General features: G+C 39.3%; 1 protein-coding gene across 15 annotated transcripts in view; it reads right to left on the bottom strand.

The window, feature by feature from the left end:
• Positions 1-24,688, bottom strand: part of LOC129169840 (protein unc-13 homolog B-like) — a 68,760-nt gene that overhangs the window by 40,313 nt on the left and 3,759 nt on the right. For 12 of the 15 annotated variants that reach the window (XR_008566486.1, XM_054756678.1, XM_054756683.1 and 9 more), the window contains exons 2-9: positions 16,668-16,697; positions 7,658-7,757; positions 5,528-5,645; positions 4,299-4,422; positions 2,294-2,367; positions 2,106-2,163; positions 1,706-1,735; positions 956-1,166 (exon numbers count right to left, since the gene is read on the bottom strand). Coding sequence is in view for 14 of the 15 variants with exons in the window: in XM_054756678.1 (XP_054612653.1) it covers positions 956-1,166; positions 1,706-1,735; positions 2,106-2,163; positions 2,294-2,367; positions 4,299-4,422; positions 5,528-5,645; positions 7,658-7,757; positions 16,668-16,697 (745 nt within the window). In the remaining variant the exon portion in view is untranslated. The remainder of the gene's footprint in view (positions 1-955; positions 1,167-1,705; positions 1,736-2,105; positions 2,164-2,293; positions 2,368-4,298; positions 4,423-5,527; positions 5,646-7,657; positions 7,758-16,667; positions 16,698-24,688) is intronic. The other 3 variants (XM_054756680.1, XM_054756692.1, XM_054756691.1) reach the window with 1 other exon arrangement.

Below are 24,688 nucleotides of genomic sequence, written 5' to 3'. Positions count from 1 at the left end.
CACATTTTCCAGAGTTTCACTTTTTAATAGTTTGCCTGGTCCTGCAATTTATATAGCAAAGAATATATATAATTTAATGGGAGGCTTTTAAATTCAAGTGGACTGGTGGCTGTTGTTTTCTTTGGCGACAACTAGTGGCCGCAGTAATTCATTGAGTTGAGCTTGTTGTGACCCAGTTAGGAACACAAATTGAATGATACAGGGCATACGAGCATCATGTTTTGTTACAGAATACTTTCGAATACGCTTCTACTTTGGAAACTACGTGTCTGTAAGTCATGTGCAACTGTAATTATCAGGTACCTGTGTGGATTGAGAAATGCGGTATCTTAGACAGCAGTGTTGTTTAATTAGGACACTAATTGTGTCTAGCTTGGAAATTGTAGCTGCTGTTTCAGCAACCTACTAACTAAATACAGACGTATGATGTTTCATGTCATGTAACTTTAATCCGTTTTAACTAGGGCTGTCAGTCGAGTGAAATATTTAATCGTGATTAATCATAGTTTGTTTATGGTTAACTCGGAATTAATCGAAGTTAGAAAGTTTTTTTTATCGATAAGTGCACCTTTGAAAGATAATTTCAAAAAGTTTTTAATACACATTTTTTAAACAGCTCAAAACAAAATTGACCTCAATGTATAGAAAAATTGGTAAGGTATATTGTCCATCAATCAAATATCATTCTCTTCAAGCAAATAATCTCCCGAAATATAACTGACTAACATTACAAATAAAATTTTGCAAAAACACCACCATCTAATTGAAATGAAAACAGGGTGCTTGAAAAATTAAAAAAAGATATGGTGATATACATTATATATTTTTATATATTTTTCTCATTCCAGATGCCTTTCAAATTAATCTATATAAAATTAAGTGGAAATAGATAAAAGTCTACACTTATAACATAGTAACAGATGAATGTGTACACTTTTGAATAAGGTAAATGTACCTGCTTCTCTGGTCTCGGTACTCAAGGCCAAAGCTGAGGACAGACTCCGTGCAGGAGTCTGGGTGACGATTTGGCCGAGGCCCAATGGGATACTGGTGTACAGATGAGTTGGGCTGGGCCGTGGTATGGTAACGTGGCGGCAAACTACTACTCGTCTCACTGCGGTAGTCACTGTCTCGGTCATCTACAGCACTGTCGTGGTCATCCAAAGCTGCCGAAGGAGGAAAAACTTTTTTTCACCAAACAGGAATAAAACATGTTTCTTAAAATTGTATTTAGGTACTGTAGCTGACAACTACATTTATCTCAAAGCTAAGAATGCACTCTTGAGGTGGTTATGGTTAAAGTGCAAGTGCAGAGCAATGAGCCTATGAAGTACAGTACATAGTATGTTAATGTGAATGTGTAGAGTAGCACCTGTCAATGTAATGTTGCAATAGTTTAGCTGACGTCAACATTAATTTTAAAGAAGTGTTCCCAAGCAGCAATTGCATATGAGTACAAGAACTGTCAAAGTCTATTCAGCACAAGGCAGGGGAAAAATTGAAATAGCAAGGATGGGACATGTGGTATAAGGTAATGAAGAAAGTAAAAGGGAAAGCAGTTGTAAAAGGAAAATACTGACAATTAAAAAAACATAATTCATGTTCATGGACAACATTTTCTTGGTAAATATGGACACTAATGCATGCGGAGGGCACTGAGGATTGGCAAGGGGAATAATTTCAATTCATTGTTGTTTTTACATACTGAGTGAGTCAGCCCATCCAAAATAGTTGCCTGGTGAAATGCAAATATAACATGTAAGAGGAAAAGTCAAGGAGGTAAGTAAAAACAAATTAGTGTCTCAGTATTTAAAAAAAAAAATAAAAGAAATGGAACAATCTCATCAGTACCTCTCAAGAGTGAAAACATGCAGCCATAGTGGCATGCAAAGTAAAGCTTTAACATTGACTTGATATGAAGTGGCACGGTTAATGAATGTACATTAACATTTGTACTTTGACAAGCAATACAATTAGGTAAAATCATTACACAGGTCAGTAAAACAAGCCCAAGGAAGTGAAGGAAAAGAAGACTGGTGGAAGACTGGTAAATAGAAAGTGAGAGAAGTGGTGCCATCTAGAGGCTGAAGGGAAGAAGCACTCACAGCACTGGGATGCTGTGGGAGCCAACGGACGACTGTCAATGTCGTCTTGAAGGGGGTACTACAAATCAGAAACAAAAAAAGGAAGCACATGTGTAAGAAACGAAAGTATCTAAAACTGCATTGAACTGTTTTCCAATAGTGAATTTGGAATGTTCCGGCAAAAGGACCTTTATTAAAATTCCCCTTACCTCATCATGGATTCCCATGGAATTGATTCGTTCCAGTTTGTCTGTCCAGTACTGTGCCTCATTTTCTGGGATGTCTGGTGGAAACAGACACAAAGAGGTAAGCCTGCATCATCATGGACTTTTTATTCCAGCATCATATTCCAGGACACCATCATAATACATTGATGTTGCCACAAGCTGCGCAGAGACCACCGATGTCAGGACCGGCAGCGAAAGAAGGCAATAGCGCACAAAACAATTTATTATGACTTAGAACATACAGTACACAGAGACGACCGATTTATTCTGATGGGCATCATAATATAGACAGAAATATGGAGGAAATGGAAAATACTGACAGCAATGTGAATTTTTCTCATCTCTTTTTAAAAGGAAGTGGCCTGCTCAGCAAACAGGTGCACTTAAAAAGCCACACAGACAAAGGCCAGGCATTCAAAGACACACCAGTGCACATCTTTAATGAGTCTCTGTTGGCACACAGAGCCTGTGGAGCCTCCTGCAAACTTAAAAGGTCTCCTACCTGTCACTACAAAGACACGCTGTTACAACTTTGATGCTTTCTGAGTTTGAGCCCAACAAGTGGGGTCGGCCAACAAGGTCTGAAAGATCAAGTGATGGACTGAGGAACTTTCTTACCTTGAAATTATATTGTCGTCAAATGGACACAGAAGTTGAGATAGATCTTACACCTAAATTAACTACTAAGTCACTAACACATGAAGGACATAACATACAGTAATAAAACACCTACTACAAGAATTAATGAAACAGTAATAAAATAATAAAATATTAGAAAAGTAAAAAGTCATCTCCAGCATACCCCGGCGACCCTAATGAGGAGAAGCTGCATAGAAAATGGATGGATGGAAAAAATAAAAACCAAAGCACTAGAAACCTTTCCAACTCCATAATGAGACCACTACGCTGCTTAGTTAAGACTGTTGCTTTCATAGGAGCCGATCCTTTAACATTATGTTATGTGTAGAGCTGAAGTGTTTTGTAATTTCCGAATATTTATGAACGTGAGTCCTGGCTGTGTCTTTGTGTGGGAGCCAAGGGCGACGGCTGCGTGCAGAGAGAACAGTTGAATTTGCTGATGTTGTTTTGCCGTGGTTGTGGCCAACTGTCGCCTGTTTTGTTTTTGCAATAAAGAGATTGTTGATGGACCACCCCCAGCCATCCTTAAAACGTGCGAGTAAACGTTACAATAAGTGCTTTATCCTTAATAACGGTTGTGACAGTCCAATGTTGAGATTAATGTGGCTGCGCATGAGCCGCACATTGTGTATTCTTCCACTGTAACTAGTTCTCGAGGCAGTCTCGTGTTTACGGACCAAAATAAAGTTTTTAATTAATTTAAGGGAACGCATACACGTATGTAACCACAAAATGCAGAAACTCGGAACACTATAAAATCGAGGACCCCATGTTAACCCCAAGTTAAAAATGGGAATCATACATGTGCAGTCTATCCATAATATTACACTGGACTAAAAATAACAAATTAAAACCAAAAAATAAATACAATAAAACTGGTTCAAATGAGATAATTGAGCATAAAAAACAGACAAAACATAATCCAGTTTTTCCGTTCCTTACAAAAACGGTAAAATCTACTCGCTGCAGTTTTCCAAAAACTCTAGTTTTGAATGACCTAAAACAAAATGTGCATATTCATGTTCTAAATTAAGAAAATCTTATTACTAGTTATTCAAAAGACTACAAGACAACAGGTGGCACGATGACGGTCTCAACCTGTGAGTCATACGCCAGGCAGCCTCAGAACAAAGAGCTGACATTTCAGTCCACTGTGATTCTGTGGGTCAGGGCTGAATAGCCTCCAGGTTGACGAGAACAGCAAAGGTTCAACCTATTTTACCAATATACTCATTCATTATCTTACTGAAGCACGAGACGAGGAAGACAAAAATAAACCTTAAAAAGGTATTGATAAAGGTTTGCAATTTGTTTGTTTGTAATTTGACTTTCAAACTGATGTTCTCACCAAAGGGCAGCTCAAAGCGAGTATCCAACAAGAGTCGATGAGGCGTCGGGTTCTTGGTGCCGTATATCTCATTTGCCTTCATCAGGACCTCTGCATCCAGGAGAAGCCATTCACCTGAGCCTTCCTGCAATTTGGGGAATTTGGGGATTTAGATGGACGTTTACCTAAGGTTGGCATACAATTCGGTTGTATTGTTAATCATTAAATAGCTAAATATATGGGGTTTGAAAACTTTCGCAATTTCAGGGATTTTAAGAAAAGGTAACAATAATCTCCTCACATTGGACACGTCATTAGGACTACTTTACAGTCTTCCCTCGCCACTTCAAATTTCGCAGCTTCACTTGATCACGGTTTTTCAAAATTATACTAATGAGTAAATCATGCTGTTTTGTGGATGAATATAATGTATAGTATGTTATATGCATATTCAAGTAAATGTACATTTTTTTTTGCTTAAACAATTTGAAGAATAAAAGTGACTAAATTAACTAAAATATAAATACACTAAGACACTTCACGCTGGGATGATATGTAGTATTCTACACTGGTCACTAGGTGTCAGTAATGTTATTGTGATGTTCGGTGAGACACACAAGCGCCAGACTTGATCGCCAGAAGATCAGGCTTTTCTTGCAGGTTTGAATTATCTCACAACAGACATAATACGCCAAGATAAAACTCAACTCTGAACCCCTAACGTCATTTCCTGTCCGCCATTCACTCAGCTCCCCCAGCACTGGAACACATTTACAAAAATGATGTTTACTATATTGGGTAATACGAGTGTAAAAGGGCTACAGGGGTGTTATTTCATGTCTACAGGCCTCTAATAATGTTAAAAAACAAATTCAGGAGGACGCACACAGGTTTTCTACAGTACAAAAATATTTGATTTATAAATAAAGAATCCTACTTTGCGGAAATTCACTTAACACGGCCGGGTCTGGAACCAATTAACCGCAATAAACGAGTGATTACGGCGGTATATTAAAAGTTATGTCATTACAAATAAAAATGCTGAGTGTTGACACCGTCATCGAGGTATTATATAACAATATGTTAATTAAGGTCTGCAATAAAGTATTCCTGCATTATGTCCTGACTGAGAAAGGTACAAAAGCAGAAACACTTCCTAGTGTGGTTCACTGAATCTCATTAGATCATCAATGCATATGTAACATTGTGAATAACTTCTGAATAATTGACATAGATCATCACATATTAACCTCCTCTGATTGTCGAATATTCTTCAGAGGGATCCAGGCTGTCCCCACCATGGTGTCCCAGATGAGGCCCTTGTTCCACACCTCAACAATGAGCCCGAGGTCCAATCGGTTGATCTCACTGTGAGAAAAGAACATTTTATAGTCAAGCACGTCAGGCTTAAAAAAAAAAAACCCTCACTATAAATATGGAGTTTAATGTCATGACAACCATTAGAGTGGCCAAACTACTCCCTCGAAACAAAAGAGCGCACCTGTTTTTGTTCAGTATAAGCGACCATAATCCATTCCAGCCTCGTTTTGCCGTTCAACACGCTATTCAAAAGGACTCAAAAATAGCTTGTTGGAGGTAATAAAATTGGACATTAATTTTGAAAGGAGCCGCACGACGAGGGCATTTGCATACTGTCATTTGTGGCAGTTCAGCACTATCGCCAGGACAATGAAAAGGAGGATGATAGAAAGGATAATCAAAGTGAACAGCTAATTGACAAAAAGCAAGGGGAGGGAGCAGTGTAACCATGGTGTACAGGTGCACAGATAAAGGCTTTCTGTATCATGTGCTCAAACAAGATAGCAGAATAAATCAGTCATGCAAGGAGGCTAATTTGTACTGGCAGATTTGGGTCTTTTAGGGCATCATTTGGATTTTTTAAGCCAATCTTAAGCCATCTGTACTTTGTGGCCCTTTAAACTAATATACTAATAAAACCGCCCCTTAATCCACTTGTGTAATACAGTGTTCCCTTGTTTACTGTGGGGGATAGGTTCCCAAAACAGCCCGCAATAAGTGAAATCCGCAAAGTAGCCAACTTCATGTTTTTACAATTATTATATATATATGTTTATGGCTGTAAAAACCCTCATTATACACTTCACACACTTTTCTCAGACAGGAAATATAATTTTCTCACATTTCTCTCTTGTTTAAAGACTCTCAAAAAACTTCAAACCTTTGTTTAAATTTGAATGATCAACCTACAGGTTGGACAGAAATGATTAAGTCACTCACACGTATTTCACTCATGTGACTGTGCCTTTTCGTCCTGGCACCTTTCCGCTGTACTGTATCGTTTTTGTATCCTTGTTAAAACATATTTCTGCAGCACTCCTCCTGTTGCAGTCCTCCTCCTTTGGACCGAAGATTAATTTACAAGCTAGCAAGCAAGCAAGCTAGCAACAGGAGATGCGAAAACAATGGGCGGTGCAGACAGACGAGAGAGGAGAGAGAGATACTCAACTTCTCACAATGAGATTCTTCTTAAAGGGACAGGCTCGGTCTGTAATAGCGTTCATACACTGTAGTAAAAAAAAAAAAAAGAAGCACTAAAAAAAATCCGCAAAACAGCGAATCTGCGAAAGGTGAAGCGCGATAGAGCGAAGGAACACTGTACATCGCTTTAAAGCCGTTTAACTGAAACAAATTGAGTAAAATTGTGATGCCACACAATCCAATGCAAAAGGAACTACTTCATTTAAGATGATAAAAACATTTGGAAACCGAAATATTCGAAACAAAACTTGTTCTGATGTGGTGTAGTTCAACATGACTAATATATTTTTGCAATAATCAATATATTGATATAGTGATATATCTCTGAAGCAGTAATATCCAAAAGTTTAGAAATTGTAACGGTGCATCTAACATTTGTGGTCTGTTAGTAAAACGTAGCCTCCAGTTTCGTTATCCGGTATTTGATTTTACATTGAGCGAGGTAATCACTTGTTGGCAGTTAATGAACGCATATTCCTGTACAAGGTCTTGCGGGGCATTTTGCAAGAAAAAAAAAAAAGTAACTGAATGATTTTTGTTCAATGAAGCTAAGCGGACATATCTTTAATGGACGGTGGAGGGATGAATGTCTGGAAAAACAAACACAGCCGCAATGAAGGTGTTCACAAAAGACAAACACTCTGATCACCATGGGTACCTTTCATGATGTATGATGAGGAAATTAAACTACTGAATAACAAGCAGGAAACAACCCGCTCCATTTCAGTTACATATTCAAATTTTTCAAGCCCCAAGCAATACTATTACAATACTACTACAAGGACATTATTGGAAATAAACAAACACATAAAATGTGTGCATCTCCAGTATGAAAACATTTTCCATGTTCAATTACTTACAACATGAAATCCTGTTCCCAGGAAGGCTGATCCCCTCGCACGGTGATAGTTGTACTTTTGACATTCTGTACCTTCAGTGTCACGTAAGCGTTGAATTTGTCTGAAACAAGAACAAGAAAGGCATCTAGTTCAAAGTTTGGAACGCCAATCACAACACACAGGGTGATAAATTAGGGGGAGAAATGGTGGGCTTTGCTGTGAAAGCTTGTCAGTGTCAGCAGTGAATGAAATGGGTCAATTGGTGCTGTTCCAACATTTTCCATTTTTACTGTGTTATTACTGACTTAGGGTCAATGATGTGTTTTCTGCAGAAAAACAGTCTATTTTCAGAGGGGAAAAAAAAAACATACAAAAATGTTTTTCTGAAAAATCCGCAAATTTGCAGCTAATGCTGAATTCCAGGTTTGCGGGCATGTAACGGCGGGATGTAACGGTAGCTCTTTCTTTGGCAGGAGCCAATCACGAGCTAGCAGTGTACTCACAACAAGCTTGTCAACCCATTGTAAATCACAGGAGGTCATTGTATATAACAGTATAACAACATAGGTCACAATGTCATCTTATAAACCACAAAACTCCTCACACAGCAACTTAACACTCAAAAGGTATATGTGACGAATATACAAACATGTACCAATACAAGTTTCAAATGGAAAAAACCCAACTCTTTTAAAGTCTTTAAAGTCTGAGCAACGCATTCATTGGGGTGCTGCAATGACATCAGCCTCCCCCTGGCCTCCTGGCTCCCTCTGGTGGACACAGGCAGCATTGCCGCACCATCCATCCATTTTCTATGCTGCTTGTCCTCCAATTAAATGGTTTGCTCAAACAAAATTTTTCTCATTTTAAACTTGTATTGGTACATGTTTTTATATTATATTTCTGAGGTATACCTTTTGAGTGTTAAGTTCCTGTGTGATGAGTTTGTGTTGTTTGTAAGATGACACCGTGAGTCAGACTGTTATATTGAGTAATGACCTCCTGCAATTTCCGATGGGTTGACAAGCTTGTCGTGAGTTTTTTTGATAGCTCATGATTGGCTGCTGTAAAATAAAGAGCTGCCTGGTCCTCATGGACTCGTGCGTGCCACAATATGCCATTTTATGACGTGGACACTTATACACTTATGCTGTATGCTTATGCACTGGTACTGCTTATACTGTATGTACAAATCTGTTTTTTCCTCTAAATTTAGTCGGTGCGGCTTATACACCGGTGCGGTTTATACACCTGGATTTATGGTACATTATGACAGGTGCTGTACAACAATGTTCAACACTAAAACTGTCATGTCATAGATAATAAAACTTGGTTCAGTAATTATATAACATTCTTTGTAGATTCAATAAGGTCCTTGGTCCATGGTCGTTTTTCAATTTCCAGCAAATTTATGGCAAAATTTTGTCTATGTTTGACTAACTTTTCTGGTTAGCATACATAATTTCTGATGGAAAACGTTTATTCGGTTAGTGTTTCGATTAGAATCAGACCATCTGAAATGGATTAATGATGCTAATCAAGGTTCCACTGTATAGCTTTGAAGTTGATGATAATACACCACTAAAGTTGCACAAAAATCCAGAGTTCTAATGCAGGATCACCACATATGTTGCAAATTCTCAAAAAATCTTGAGCAAATCTCATGCAACTCGGGTCTTTTTACCCTCCGAGCAACGTGTCTGTTTTTTATTTATTTTTTTTTTAAATCTACATCAAGTAGTTAATTTTTTTTTCCACTGATGGCAGTGGACAAGCAGTTGAGTGGAACATTAGGTTAGCCCTTCTGCCTCACAGCCAGGTGGTTCTGGGTCAGAATCTGAGTGCAGGTGTAGATGTGAGCATGAATGGTTGTTTGGCTATATGAGCCCTGTGACTGACTCCGGGTGTACCTCGCCTCTCGCCTAAATTAGTTTCAGTTCAACCCCAAGCAACCCTGAATTAATTAATGTGTGATATTTAACACATGCTGTGCTGTAAAAACAAATCTGGAGACAGGTTAAACCTGGAACAGGTTCATTCAAGTTCCAAAGGAAAACATGCATAACAAATGCTTCGCATCTAGATCAACAATACTATCTGCCCCAATGGCTGGACAGGACAAAAAAAAAATGCTTGGCACTCCTGACTTGTTATTTCTCCACAAAAGGTCCCTGTCAGCCCTCGTATCATCAAGACCAAAAAATAAAATGTAGTTAGGTCAGAGGTGACCATGTGACGCAAATTTCATTTCTTTGTTCAAGGCAGCCACAGCAAACAGGGTGCATCCACAGACAAAGCCTCAACACTGTGTGACAGCTGGCCCTTTTCCAGTAAATCAACATTGCTGGGACTCTTCTGGATACTGAGGGAGGAAACTGACTGTCAAGAGTGGACAGACAATTTTCACACCCAGCGATTGCAGTCAGACTCAGGCACTAATACAGAAAAGCAACAAAAGTCTTCACCAGCTGTCAGTGCTGGGTGGGTGGGATTAAATAGCCAGTAAGAGCACCTTCCAGAACCATACACTTTAAATAACAGAATAACATAAAGAATAAACACTAAAATTGCTCTCAGTAAAGTGCAGTCTTCTGTCAAGGCCTAATTTTGATCAGTGCCAAATTTACCATCATTAATAATTTATACATAATAAATGACACTTTGAATGCCTCTTTATCAAAAGGATGAAATATTTTTTTGTCACCATGTTAACTAAAAATGCTAAACACATGCACTCACACACACACACACACACACACACACACATTCACCAATCAAAACTATGGGAAAAATAAGCAAAGCTTCAGCTGCCCTTTTGTAGCCTGGTCACACCAACAAGGATAGTTTTCCAGGTTACCGCAGAAACATTTAAAACACTTGTCTGCCTTCAACAAATCAGCCACCTCAGTTGTCAGAATAGATACCAAAGACACACAGCAGAGACGCTTTTATAACTTCAAACAAAAACACACCAAAAAAATAGCACCTCCTAAAATCTGATGACAGAGTCTAAAAGCACTGTCCAGTCTACAGGCACTATAAGTGACAGAGCACAGACCCAATCATTGTCTCAAGGGACAGAAGCCAAAAAACAAAAAGGAGCCAGAGGGATGCTCAAGCCTTTCTCTAATTAGATCGTCTATGCCTTGTGCCACACTTGCGCTAGCTCCCATGAATAGCGGAGATGAGATAAGGAGAGAGAATGTATGGATTAGATAAGCACCACTTAGTCAGTGGCTGGGGGGGCCTTTGCAGCAGGTGCTGCTCCTCGTTGGAAGCAGCAGAGAGTGACCCAGCACAATGGGCTTGTTAACTCAATTGGCCAGTTTTGGTTTACATGACCAGAAAGTTTATTTTATTGTCATTTAAGGCTAGGCACAATAAAGTGATTAATTCAAGATTCAAGATTCAATTGATCATAAAGAATTGTGTCAAGTGTGTGGAATTGATTTATTATTGGATGACATGAATGCAGTCTCACAGATATTCGATGCTGTGTCTTCCGGTGATGTAATATCATAAAATACTAAACTGGCCTAGTAGAAAATGTTTTTAATTTTTTTAGAGTTAGTAGTTACTTTCCCGAAAAAAATGATTGAATTAGCAACGGAATTACATAAATGTAAGTGGTAGTTACCAGGGAAAGTAATTATTGTGTTACTTTTTTGAACAACCTTGAAATATAGGAGAACCTCGGTTAGCCTACAGTAATGCCCCGGTAAGCGTGTTTTTCGGTTAATGTCGGAAATTTATGCCAAATTTTGCCAAGGTCTGCATACATTTTCCGGTTAGCATACAATATGGAATTTGTCTTGTTGTGTTATTAATACACTGCGTTAGTCCAACTGTGTTTTTAAGGTATTCTTTTATCACAGAACGTCCTTGTTAGCAACCTATTAGCTTGCTAATACATGGAAGCAGGAACCGGAAGTCAGCGCCCGTCGCCCGTCTATGGTGTCATCAGCAGGTGACTGTGTAGTTCTTTGCTAGCTAACACAGTTACGCCACAAGCCTCTGCTTTTCTTTTGATCACGGCTGCAAAATAACCCACAAAGGAACCAAAGAAAGTTGGCATCCAGCATTTTTATAAAGACTGTGAGAAACATGGTTGAAACCAAGAAATAACTCAGAGCAAAACACAAAGGTGGTTTCTGAGTGGATCTCGCTGCCACATTGCAGTCTTTGTCAATAATCACATCTTCAATGAAGGTAAAAGTGAAATGAAATGTTCATTTATCCCTTTAATTCATTATTTATATGAATTTATATGCATTTCAAAGTGTTTTCTGCATGTAAAACTCTAAAAACATGTGTTTGTGTTAACATTTTTGGCTTTGTGGGACGGATTAATTGGACTTAACTAATTTCTAATGGAAAAAATTGATTCGGTTATGGTCATGTTTTGGATCCTTCTGGAACAGATTAATGACGCTCACCAAGGTTCCAGTAGTGTGTGTCAAAGAATTTTTTGTGCCCGTTGAGAGTTGTTTCATGAGATTAGAGTTACTCACAGAGGATGTGGACAATCATTTTGTCCAGGGACATAAAGTACAATTCACTTGAAGGTTCACCTGCCTTTTAGACCAATGACGTTGTAGTACTTACATCCTGAAGACGACAGTTTTAACTCGGCAGACCACTTCGGACTCGCCGTAGTTGCATCAAGTTCTTTTGTGTGGCTGTGGTGCATTGAGGTTTGTAACACTCACCTACATCCACTCTGGCACTGATTGGCTTCCCATGAAATTGTACTCTGCCTTTAGCCAATCATCATTACTAGTCACCCCGCGCCCCTCTCAAAAAAAAAAAAAAGGACAATCAGGGAAAAAAAAAACGTTTGCAGCTCCTGTCCTCTTGTGCACCGGCTGAGCTCCAGCAAGCAATGACGTTTGTTAGCTATCGGTGGCTACAGTTAGTAACGTTACTGTTACTTCCAACACTGGTCAAGACCATCCATTCACTTTTTTTCCTATCAGTCATCCTGTTCAGTGTCACAAGTAAACTGAAGGCGGGGCACACACCCTTGACTGGTCACCAGTCAGTCATAGGGCTCATAATAAAACATCCAAATATGCATAACAATAGCATTCAATTTAGACTTTTGCCATTCACTGCTTTATATTACCATTTTAATGAGTAATTGGTCACTACCCCATGATACCACACACACAGTCATGCATCTTCATCCATTGTTGATCAAGAAAATGTTTTTTTGATGAATTAGTGGAATTCACGCAGTCAAAAGATGGATATTTAAATTCTGACATACTATTAAAGATGCGTGCAAAAGAAGACAAACTACTGCATTGCTTGTGAGTCTGAGTCTGCTTGTGGATTAAACAGAAGTACAACCGCAGCGACTCACATCTTATCGAGCGAGAGTAGAAAGTCCCGCAGCCTGCCGGCCAGTATGACATCTGTGGTCACTTTAATTTTGACACATACTCCAGAAACGTGTGAAGTGTGCGTGTGAAGTCAAAACTGTCAGGTATGGAAAAACTAACCAATTCTGGTCTGTAAAAAAAAATGTAGGAAATGTTTTTTGTGGAATTCACCCACTCTGGAAAGCATTTTTTTTGTTGTCTTTTTTAAATACCCTCCAAATCACCCTTCACCCTGCCCTGTGGACACAAGGCTGAAATGGTGAAAGAAAAATTGGGGGATTTACTGAAAACGTTTCCGTGTGGACAATGTCTTAATGTTAATACGAGGCTTAACTGAAGGTGTGGTGAAAGCACAATGCAAATATAAGTCACAGATAAGCTCTGTGTACAGTGTGAAGGGAAAAGGTCACAAGTTAGCTTAGCTTATGCAGAAATGATCATGAACAGAGAAATAATAACAATTCATTGACAGAACCGAACAGAACTTATAAACCTGTAGACGAAATTTCAAGTTGTGCATATATGCCCAATATAGGGATTTCTTAAAGTGGTTCCTTTGAAGAATAAAAAACATGCTCCTGTTTCATATAATGCTGTACAACAGGGGTCTCCAACCACCGGGTTGCGGTCCAGTACCGGTCCGTGGGCAGGGGCGAACCGGGCCGTGGACAACTTTCAGAAGCAATAGACACATTTTTTCAAAATGAGTGTTGTAAATAAATACATTGAATGTTATGCAGCATATCAATTTTCAAAATTAAAAAAAATACATGCTGTTAGAAAGCCCATAGAGTTTACATGTTTGTCATTTTCTTTATGTTTCGCAGTGTGTTTATTCCCAGCATTCTTTGAACGCACCATAGTTGTGTGCTGACACGAAGTGAAAGTGAAAGTTACGAGTTTCTCCGATGCTGCCACAAAAGACCTAAGATTCTTCCCATTCGTCATTGTTCTCAAATGCTGATGCTGTGTGTGAACACATAACAGGTGGCTTTGATGACGTTATTATGTGTGTGTTGACTAGTGTTCATATTTTGTTCTGTGTCACACTGTGTCACCCACACATCAAACAACAAGATAATATCCTCTGTGGAAAACAAACTCCAGGCTCGTACCAATGGTGAGCCATTTTGTGTTTTTAATTTGATGTTGTTGGAGACTACTTTTCTTGGATCCTTATTTTGTTCAGTGCCCTCAGACAGGTCGTAATACGCATCGCTTTTATTGTGAAGGCTGGAAATGTGTTGTTGGTCTTTGAGTTCTTGACGGCTTCAGTTTTGTTCTGTTTGCGATCACGAAAAGCTAAATTGCCAAATATTGCTACTCACAGCGAAGTCACTCACGTTTACATTTTGTCTATGAAAGACAACCTCATGAAGTGAATTATCTATGTTTGCTTTGGGCCAGGTGTTCCACGTGGTGTGGTCCTAAGACAGACAAGGCCGACAGAGGCTGATTATGACAACCGAGCAGGCAGTTATGAAACATCATAACAAGCATCACAACAAAACAAAGCAGAAAACTTCAGCATAATTAACTTGTCCTTAAACACAGAGGTAAAATGTCACAGTCACATCTAAAGCCGCTGTGGCAGCTCTGGCCAGACACGTCACAATGCTTAAAGATAGGTATGAGGTTAAACTGTAGGGATTTGCATAGGTGGAGAGCATGAGGATTTGCACTGATCAGCCAGCAATCTTAAGTCAACTGCACATTCTGGCATGGAAGGACACAAAGTTACCACCTTGTACAACAGATACTGACAGCTGGATAAAATATATTTACATTAATTAGCACTCAAAACCACTGAAGTGAACTGTAAAGATTAAGACACAGGCATAGAAAAATATGCTTTGAACAATGAAGTAAAATGCAATTATAATGGCCAGTGTGACTCACTTTACAAGAACAAATGAATGCCTATGGGTATTTATAAATCCAAAAACATGCCAGCCCAGTTGCGTAAGGTTCTAAGTTAGGCATTTACTGTAGAAGAATAAATATAAACACATGGAGTGGGATGTTTCATTAAACATGTTAAAAATAGCTTCATGTGATCTCTCTGTGCATGGGAAGGGTATTTCATGTAAGTTCATATTGTCCACACGGAGACACTAAAACATACATGCATACGTACACGTTAGCCTACATGTAGTTGTACTTTGTGTAACCCTACCACAGAAGAAGACACAGAGCATACGCTGTATGCAATAGTGATGGGAAACTTTACTGACTCGCGTTCTTAACTCACTGGAGCAAATCAGGTACTGGAGTCATTCATCGCACAGCGCATGAGCAGAAGGTTGCACATGTGCAACAAGTCTCCATCAGTGACTTTGGTGCTCGTTTCATGAGTCACCCATTACAGAGCGCATGCGCAGGACAGAACTCGTACATCAATGAAACCTGAGTCTTCGTCGAGTATCCGTGAGTTAGTGACACTGAAGTCTTCATCAAGTACCTGAATCGCCATCGAGTGCCTGTGAGTCAGTAAACCTGGAGTCTCAATCGAGCACCAGTGAGTCAGTGAAACTCAAGGTCGAATGTAGCACTAAAAAATGAGACTATTTTGGTTTCATTCCGAGCATGTCGGGGGGCTGGGTGAACTTCAAACAACCTATAAAATAAATAAAACAAACAGTAATATCTCAAAAACAAAACAACACAAACGTTCGTTTTAACTGCACAATACAGCACAAACGTAGCACTAAAATATGAGACTATTTGACTAGAGTTTTGAGTGGGGTCGGGGGCCAACTCCACTCAGGTGTGAATCATTCATTTCGACGAGTGTGTGATGCAGTTCAGCGTAGAAAGAGGAAAGGAAAGTTGATTTGAAGCAAGGACCAGTGGTTTTTCCACGTAGTTAACACATTTATACAAATGCAGTAAGAGTAATAGTTGCACAATTAATGACATTTCACCCGGTTTCTTTTTTAATTTAGTAAGTGAACGAGTTAGCACACGCAAGTACCCGTGAGTCTCAACACAGTAAAAAAAAAAAACATGAGGTTTGAATGAGTCGTTCATGACTCGCACCGGAGTTACTTTATAAGCAAAAAACTCCTACAAAATGAAATATATGACGTAATGGATAATGTGCGTGTTTTGGGCATATCCGAAACAATTTAAGTACTGCTAAATGAATTTTCTAATCAAGAGAAGTCGAAGCGCTACAACATTTGTTCATTTGTACAGAACACAGCCACCATAAAGTCATGAGCGAGGACTGTATATAAAAGACTGTGTTTGGGAGCCAGGTGTATGGCAATGGCGGTAAAGAAGCAGAAGTAGTGTTGTCAACAGTGGAGGGAGACAGGGATTTGCATCTGTTGGTGCTGTGGAGATGCAAGGTTGAAACTGTTAAAAACTTGTGTGGACAGGGACTGTACTGGACTGTGAGGCCGCTCTGCTCGATACACATGGAACGCTGGCACAGGTGAAATTATCTGTACATATTACAGCTCTATGTGAAACAGTCAGTGTGATAAAAGCTTCCCAGCGAGTGTTAATCCAGCTAGGAATAATTCACCCAATGTGAGGCACATTTAATCTCAACCAGTAAACAGCATACGAAGCTTTCAGCCTAATGTAAACATGGAAAAGGGTGTGCTTAGGCAGAAGACGAAAGTTAAAACAGTGCTCACCTGCAGGTCCCTGGAGCTTGGCTTTTTTTACTGCAAAGAAACAACATAGAACAGTTTGGTTAGAAACATATTGTACTTTCTAACGCAACATGGGTGGAAATATTACAGCTGAAGCCAGACAACGGTAAAAACAGGAAGTCTTGGCCTAAAAAAATGTAATAGCGTTAGGCGCTTGTTTTTGAGGCCTTGCCATTTAATTGACGCAAACAAATGGAGGCATGACTCATGACATATGAATATTACACACAAACAAATGGCACACACGCACACAAAGCAGGCTCATGACGTCAACTTCAGTAGCAGGACCACTCAGGTGTAGCTACACTAAAATACATACCAAATTATGATCAACTAATGTATATATTGTGTACATTAATATTACGTTATGTATATATACATATGTTTATTTATTTTTTTAATGATTATTATCAGATTGACTTGAGCAGTTGTGTCACAAAACCAGCAGCTGGTAAACAAAGAGACAAGTAAAAACTACACATTAAACAATTAAACAAGCAATGAGGCAGAACAAGTATTCCGAAAAGAAACAAGAGCAAAACACCTTGCTTTAAAAAAACATGCCCAAAGGGGTAAAGTGGGGTTTTTTATGTTTAGACATTACGTCTTTATACACTGGATGCAGCCATACAACAATGTTTGTGGGATTGTGATGTGCTTTAGAGGGGATTAATAGTGATTGCTATGACAGTGTTCAACCTACTAAACCTCTGGAGCCTTAGATGGCAGATGGGCCAAAATGGGATGATGGGGCCACAAACGTCACTTACATATTTCCATCCAACATCTCCAACTGTCTCAGAGCACACCAACTGTGACGACTTCTATTTTTTATGCTTCTTTTCCACAAAGTGGTACAATGCGGTTTACTTTAGTACTCCTTTTATTGTAAAGGCTTTCAAAATATCCAACCCAAACTGCCCCACTTTCCTCTACAATTAAAATATAGATTACTGTACCAGCAGCTCTCATACAAGACTAATGCTTGCAGACTTCAGTGTATTATTCATAACCAAAATAACTCGGCTGCCCTTATTCACAAATACTGTAATACAAAAAATCAATAGGCCAAAAGATGTCAACATGCCTCTGCAACATTATTGAACAGCTCAGCCATATTCGCACCCATACGGCTCTCATTCATTCTTCTTGTTTGTAGCACATGAGACGCCTGCTCGATGGTTGTCTGGTCGGCAGCAACCTCAGATGGTTGTTTTTAATCCTCATTCGGGTGGAAATGTGCTATGTGGTTTTTCATATTCGTTGTGTTCCCCAAATATTTTAAGCTTTTATGACAAAGCTCACATAATGTCTGGCACTCGTTCAGCTCATTTTTACCTTCAACTACGTGAAAGCCAATTTGCTTCCATACGCTCGTTTTACAGTAAATCAAGCGGGTGCGGGTCAGAGTTTACGTTCAGACGTTCTGGTAACGTCTTAGGTGCACCACCGTAAACTGTTGGGGCGGTATTTCCGCTGACTTTGTCTTTTTGTTCCGTCAGCATCAATTATTGACATTTATGAATCGATTAATAATCGTCAATGTCTGCATCGCGATGCATCTAAGAATCGATTATTTGCTCCACCCCTAACAATTACAGTACAGTGGTGCTTCCGTGTTAAAATGAATGAATTTAATGGGAAGAAAACAAAACGTGCCATTTAAAAAAAGTACAGGTGAGCCTGACTAAGGGAGGATTCAAAGCCAAATTTCTTGGTTATAGGTACTGTTAGGACACTGCAGCTTGTTGCGTTGATCATGTTTGTTTAGCTAATTGGCTAATTACACGCTGTTGCACTGGTATGCCATGATGTCACACGACCTCTATGTACAGAATTGACACAGCTGTCATTATCCCACTTAAACACCCTGATGAGGAAATGCAAGTCTGTTTAGGGTGCCAACTAGGCATGGGCCAGTTACCGGTTTCCAGGTATACCACGGTATCAAAAAGTCCCGATTTGAAAACCACTATTTTTTTCTGTCATAACATCTCTGCGGTATCAGAGAAATTGGAGGTCCAGCGCAGCCACTACGTGGAAATACTTTGTCATGTCCTGTGTTATTCCTCGCAGTCGGAACTGGGCTTCGTGTTGAAACCACAGGCGTGTGCTGTGTTGCCAGAAGTCGGCCATAGATAACACTAACATTTGTTAGCGTTAGCATTGAGCGGCGCTGTTATGGCCGCGCTGTTGTCTGTTGACATATTACTCAGATGGAGGGACACCAAAAGTGTAGCTGTGATTCAAAATGAGGCAGGAGTCGAGGATAAGTGGTATAAGCTGTTTACTCGCCACTGAACAACAAGCAACAATCACTTAACGGGGGTATACGGCGAAAGCGGCTGAAAACCCAGGTTTTATGCTCAAAATGCAACTCGACAAAACCTAACATCCGCAATCAGACTTAATTGGTCCCGCGATGGTGGTTATGAGCTTGCTTTGTCAAGTCCTGTTTTCGGCTTTGTGCTAAGTGCGCGTTCACATGAAAGGGGGCGTTTGACGTCATATTTTTCTACTTCCGCTGAAAAGTGAAGCGATCCCAGCCAGATTATTTTATAAAAAATTAGTACGTAATTATTATGGAGCGTTATGAGGAGTTCCCAAAAGATTATGTCTGCTAAAAGCAACACTGTCGTCGCCGATACAGCGAGGAAGGACTGCTGGCATGCCAGCCTGCAGCGTGTTAACACTCATTATTATAAAACTATACCCTACTAGTCATTTCATTTACCAAAGCTCAACAGTGCACAACGTTGACATATTATTAATTTAAAAAAGAAATACATTGGAGCAACAACTTTCGTTTTTGATGACATACTGTAAGTTCATGAAATATTTTATGACGAACAGCACCAAAGTCCTTTAGACAACTGAAAAAAGGGGAGGAGGGTTCGATTTTTGTTTTATGTCCAAATCTGTGATCTCTACCTCCAAAGCATTTCCTGTTTTATCAGTTCCTCTGAGTGAAGAGGAAAAGGAAGCAGTGGAAAGGTGGAGAGAGAAAATTGTTTTTTGGGGGGGGAATTCCAAGTTCTTCCTCTAAGTCACACATGAGCTGGCACAATGGTCCTCATTTGCATGACGTTAGACGTCAGTTGAACACAGGCCTGAAGGCAATAAACCGTTGGACTTTAATGATGGAAACTGATAATTATCAAGGTCTGTGCAGCACCTCCATGAATCCAGCTCAGCTCCCTGTCAACCTTTTCAATTTTTTTAAACACATTATTTTAGGAATGCTCCTGCCAGAGTTTTTTGTTGCCAATTCCGTGACTCATCATTCATGAGCAAGATCGGCCGATACCGGTACATGGATTAACTTTAGTTTATTAGTCTACTCTATGCAAGTCCATCCTGATAATACATTTAATCGGAACTGCCATATAAACAGCATTTTGTGTCTTAGCCTACATTGGGTTATGGCAGATGAATATCAAAATATATTCCGTTTATTTAATCATGTTTGAGTCACATAGTACACGCATTTGATCAAATTCTGCCTTCCTATTAGCAGAAATTAGTGACACATATGGCAACGGATATTAAGTCGGTCCTACTTAAATTTCAATGTAATTTTTCTTGATATTGTTTGTTTTCTATGCTTGATGTGTTCACAGAAGACCAGAAGACACAAAATGAAGAAATTATGTTAAGTTTAAAATTGATGTAGGTAGGGGTATCAAGAGATGAGATGATACATTGGGTATACGGGATGAGCTTTTAACATTACTTTTAAGAAAAGTACAATGAAAACATATTTCTAAAAATACTAATATAACAATATATTGCAATCTACTAATTGAATTTCTACAAATGTTGATTTCTACTACGTTTCACTCTTCTGCACTCTGTCTCCACCTACCGAGACAAAGAGACTGTATGACTGACAAAAGGACTCACTCCATTCATGCCTTTGTTCTATGGAACTAACGCCCCAAGGTGCTGAAAGCAATAGACAGAGTGAACCTTCTTCCTGCCTGTTTGGAGAGTAAAACAGATACGCATCCACATGGCAATATATCAAGGCCGGCAAAATTGTCAAACTCATTTTCATTTATTGTGTGATTAATTAATTTGTTTATTATTGTCCCAGGCCGAGTGCCCACGAGGAATTGTTTTCTGAGCAAGAAATCTTGTCATGTTTTAATCTTGTGCCACGAGATCTTGTGACACCCCTAATAATAGGCCATTATGTGTACCATATGTTGGGGAGTATAAGTCACATTATTCACCAAAAGTATTGAAAGACAAGACAGATGTATTCTGATAACTAGGTGTCAGTAATGTTGCATTGATGAGACATGACATTAGATTAGATTACCTTCACACTGCATGGAGTCAGCCATGGCATGTCTGACATGACATAGTTCTCCTCCCATTCCGTGCGGAAGTGGTAGGTTTTTGGCTTCTTACTTTGTCCTTCTGCCCCACTCCATTTGAAACATTCTCTTAAGTTTAGAATAAGCAAATGGGAGAGGCTAACTAGTTAGCTCATAGCTCGGTATGCTAGCGGCGGCCGTCTCTTATGTCCCTGCAGTGATCCTGTAGCCTGCACATTACAACTGAGCAATGTGTTGTAAACACAGAATAATAGGAGTGTAATGGTGACTATAGGGGTGTTATTTCATGTTTACAGGGCTCTAATAATGGTAAAAATCTTATTTTTAGTCATAAACAAGTTTTCTATGCTCTAACTACGAAAATAATATAAAATTGTTTAATATTGAGTCCCACTTCACAGAAATGCACTTATCATGATCAGGAACCAATTAACCAGTAATAAAAAGAAACTGTAATTTAACATGTGCTGCCTCAAGTGGGGCGTTTTTTTGATGACACCTAGTGGCCGCAATAATTCATTGAGTTCGCTTGTGACGCATATAGGTACACAAATTGAATGATCCAGAGCATACCGGATGCTTTTTGTGATGAAAGACTTTCTAATACGCTTCTGCCTTGGAGACGTGTCTGTAAGTAATGTGCAACTATATATATATGATACTTGCGTAAATGTGACTTATACATTATATATATTTTTTTCCTCTTCTTGACACATTTTTTGGCTGATGTGACTTATACGCCAGCACGACTTATATTACGGAAAATACGGTAATAGCAAATAATATACGCAGTGTGTACTGTATATGTAAAATACAGATTCCTGAGGGTCTGGAAATGCAAATATGGATGTATATGACTCTATGGTTGCATGTGCCGGTTTGAATCTTTTTTTTTCTTTCTCATTTTGTGTCATGTAGCTTTAATATGTATGAACATAAAGGCCAGAAAATACCACATACTGTATGGTAGGATGTACGCCCATATAGTACTAGAAAGTCTCTTTGTCTTGTGAATCTAATGTTGTTAGTAGCTTTGTCATGACACTATGCATGACACACATTGATAGCTTGATCATAAACACCGGTAAATGCGTCAAAAATCAGTGTTTTTTTTCCCCCATTTATCCAGAGGTCAGAGGTCACATATGTTGGAATCTCTGTTCTAGTTCATCTGGGATCGAGGTCAAGGATCTTCAAATGGAAATTGTTTCAGGAAGCTCTTTCCAATGAAAGCTACAGTATATTCGAAATACGAGGTAAGCCACATTAGATTTGGCTGTTTTTGCAGGATAAGTACAACAGGAAGTGACACCAGACTCCCCTAATGCTGCCGGCAGCAGTGCACTTCCGCTTTGTTCTGCTTGCTGGACGATATCAGGTGGGGGCGGAGAAGGGAGAAGGGAGAGAGAGAAAAAGAGAGAGAGAGAGAGAGAAAGAGAGAGAGAGAGATCAACAGATGGCAAAGGGATTACACCCTCAATCTCTAAGCGCCCTCCCTGTCTCACTGCCTCGTTCTCACATAATTCCACTACTCTGCTGCCCACACACTAAACCACTGTACATACCACTCTACAGGCACAACAATTTTCATCCTTATCCGAAACGTTTTTGTACATTTTCTGACTTGCCAGCATATGCACACCTAGATGTGAAAACAAAAGTATGGAGATGCTCGGCAATGGCTTTCTGATATACCGATATTGTCCATCACTTCATTACCGATATCGATACTGGCAGCAGTTCTTCTCTAAAACTAACATAACAACTGCTGACAGATAATTCTCCAATACAGGTAAAGGAAATTCTCCAATAAATGATATTATGTGCATTTGGAAAATAAGTGTAATTTTCAATGGGGTTGAATACTTTGAATGGCACCTGTATCTAAACATTAGCTGCTAGTGCTAACCCCTAGTGATCCAGCCATTGAAAAGTTAACTAGTTTAATTTTATATTCTATAGTGCTTAACTTTGTACACTTGTGTGACAGTTAAGAATGTAAAACATGAGATGCATGAGGCAAAATAATTAGAGGCGCACAATATTTTATTTTCAAGCAGATACCGATAACTTCCTGCTTCTCAAGACCAATACCAATCACTTTTTAAGTATTTTTTTTCGTTAGACTTAACTGTAGTTTGTGCACACTTGGAGGTAAGAGTGACTCAAACAAAGTTGGCTTTGACAAACGTTAACTGTAGATTTTTTCTAACCAAACATCATTTCACCGCCATTATCAAAACATTAAAATAATACAGCCACCTCAGAAGCACAAAGCATGCCTCCAAGGGGTTTACTAGACGGTAAAAGCCGGTATCTTCAACGATGGTAAAGGACTGGTCATCCAGTGCAGAAATCACAGATCCCTTTCGCCCTTGGTTTATCTCTCTAACTATCTTATCTCTGTATCTTTTTGCACTTCTCAATTGTTGCTGCAATAGGAACAAGCCCTGGGCGTCGTAGCAATGCTGGTGTTTCAGGTGGCTGATAAGGATTGATGTGTTTCTCGATTTTTTTTTTCCCCCACATCGCGGAATGTTTGTAGAGCATTTGGCGAAATGTCTTCCTCTGAAACAGTGAGAAGTCCCACACGATTGATGCCATGTTTGTACAAATGAGCTCAGGGGAAGTTATGACAGGCTGATTGCAGCACATCACAGAAAAGGAGCGCTTCATTTGCTCATGCTAACCCACCTACAGCAGAGTACAGGTAATCTCGCCTCATTGGAGTTTTTTTTTTTTTTTATCGGTTATCTGAGCTTCTTTTGTTATCGGTATGACATCATAATTCCTCATATCAGATGGATGATTATCGTGCACCCCTAGAAATAATATTATATTGTTTTAACATACTGTATTCGTCTTACAGATTTTAACTTACATTCATATGGCAGCTATGAATGCCAAAATTGTAAATTCAATGAAGATTTCATGTTGCTGACAGTCTGACCCTTGAACGGACGCATTTTTCATAATTTCCTAAGGGAAGACCATCTGGGAGGTCAATCAGCAACCCATAATGGATTGTGATTGATACTTAAGGTTGCACGATAATACAGTCAAAATTTGTGCTGGCTGCTGGTCATCATTCATGGAAATGGAGAAAGCATCCGGACCCAACCTACAACAATGTGTCTCCACTCAGCTCTGCCCTGATAGATGGTAGGAGTCTCACTCACACGTCCACTTGTTGGGGGAAACCACTTGTCTGTTAAGTAAAGACATCATCGCCATGGAGATGAAGCATCTCGAAGAGCAATAAATAAGCAACATTGTCAAGCTGTGTTATCAGGGGATGAGTCACAACATCAGTTAATCACACTGCCCCGGCTCAAGCAACCCCTTTGCTGTAATCTTGGGCTGCATGACACCTTCTGCTGAGACAATACATTTCTAATAAATACATTTCTGGATAATACTTGAATACAAAAAAATGTCACACCTAAAACACTGATACTCAATTACAAACTCCAAGCTGAGCAAGCAAAAGCTCAGTGAGTAAGGACCTCCCTTATATTTTCAAAAAGTAGGCCCTGAAACGCCAACAGACTATTAATTTTACAGGGAAAAACAGTTTAGCTGACTCCTATCAGGAACGGATTTTCATCCCTACATGTTGCTGTGTTTCACAACATAACACGTAAATGTCACAAATAATGA

The sequence above is a fragment of the Dunckerocampus dactyliophorus genome, chromosome 17 (genome assembly GCF_027744805.1).
Source record: "Dunckerocampus dactyliophorus isolate RoL2022-P2 chromosome 17, RoL_Ddac_1.1, whole genome shotgun sequence".
Lineage (NCBI taxonomy): Eukaryota > Metazoa > Chordata > Actinopteri > Syngnathiformes > Syngnathidae > Dunckerocampus > Dunckerocampus dactyliophorus.
Note: the sequence above shows the minus strand (reverse complement) of the source record. Positions and strands in the feature narration are given on the sequence as shown.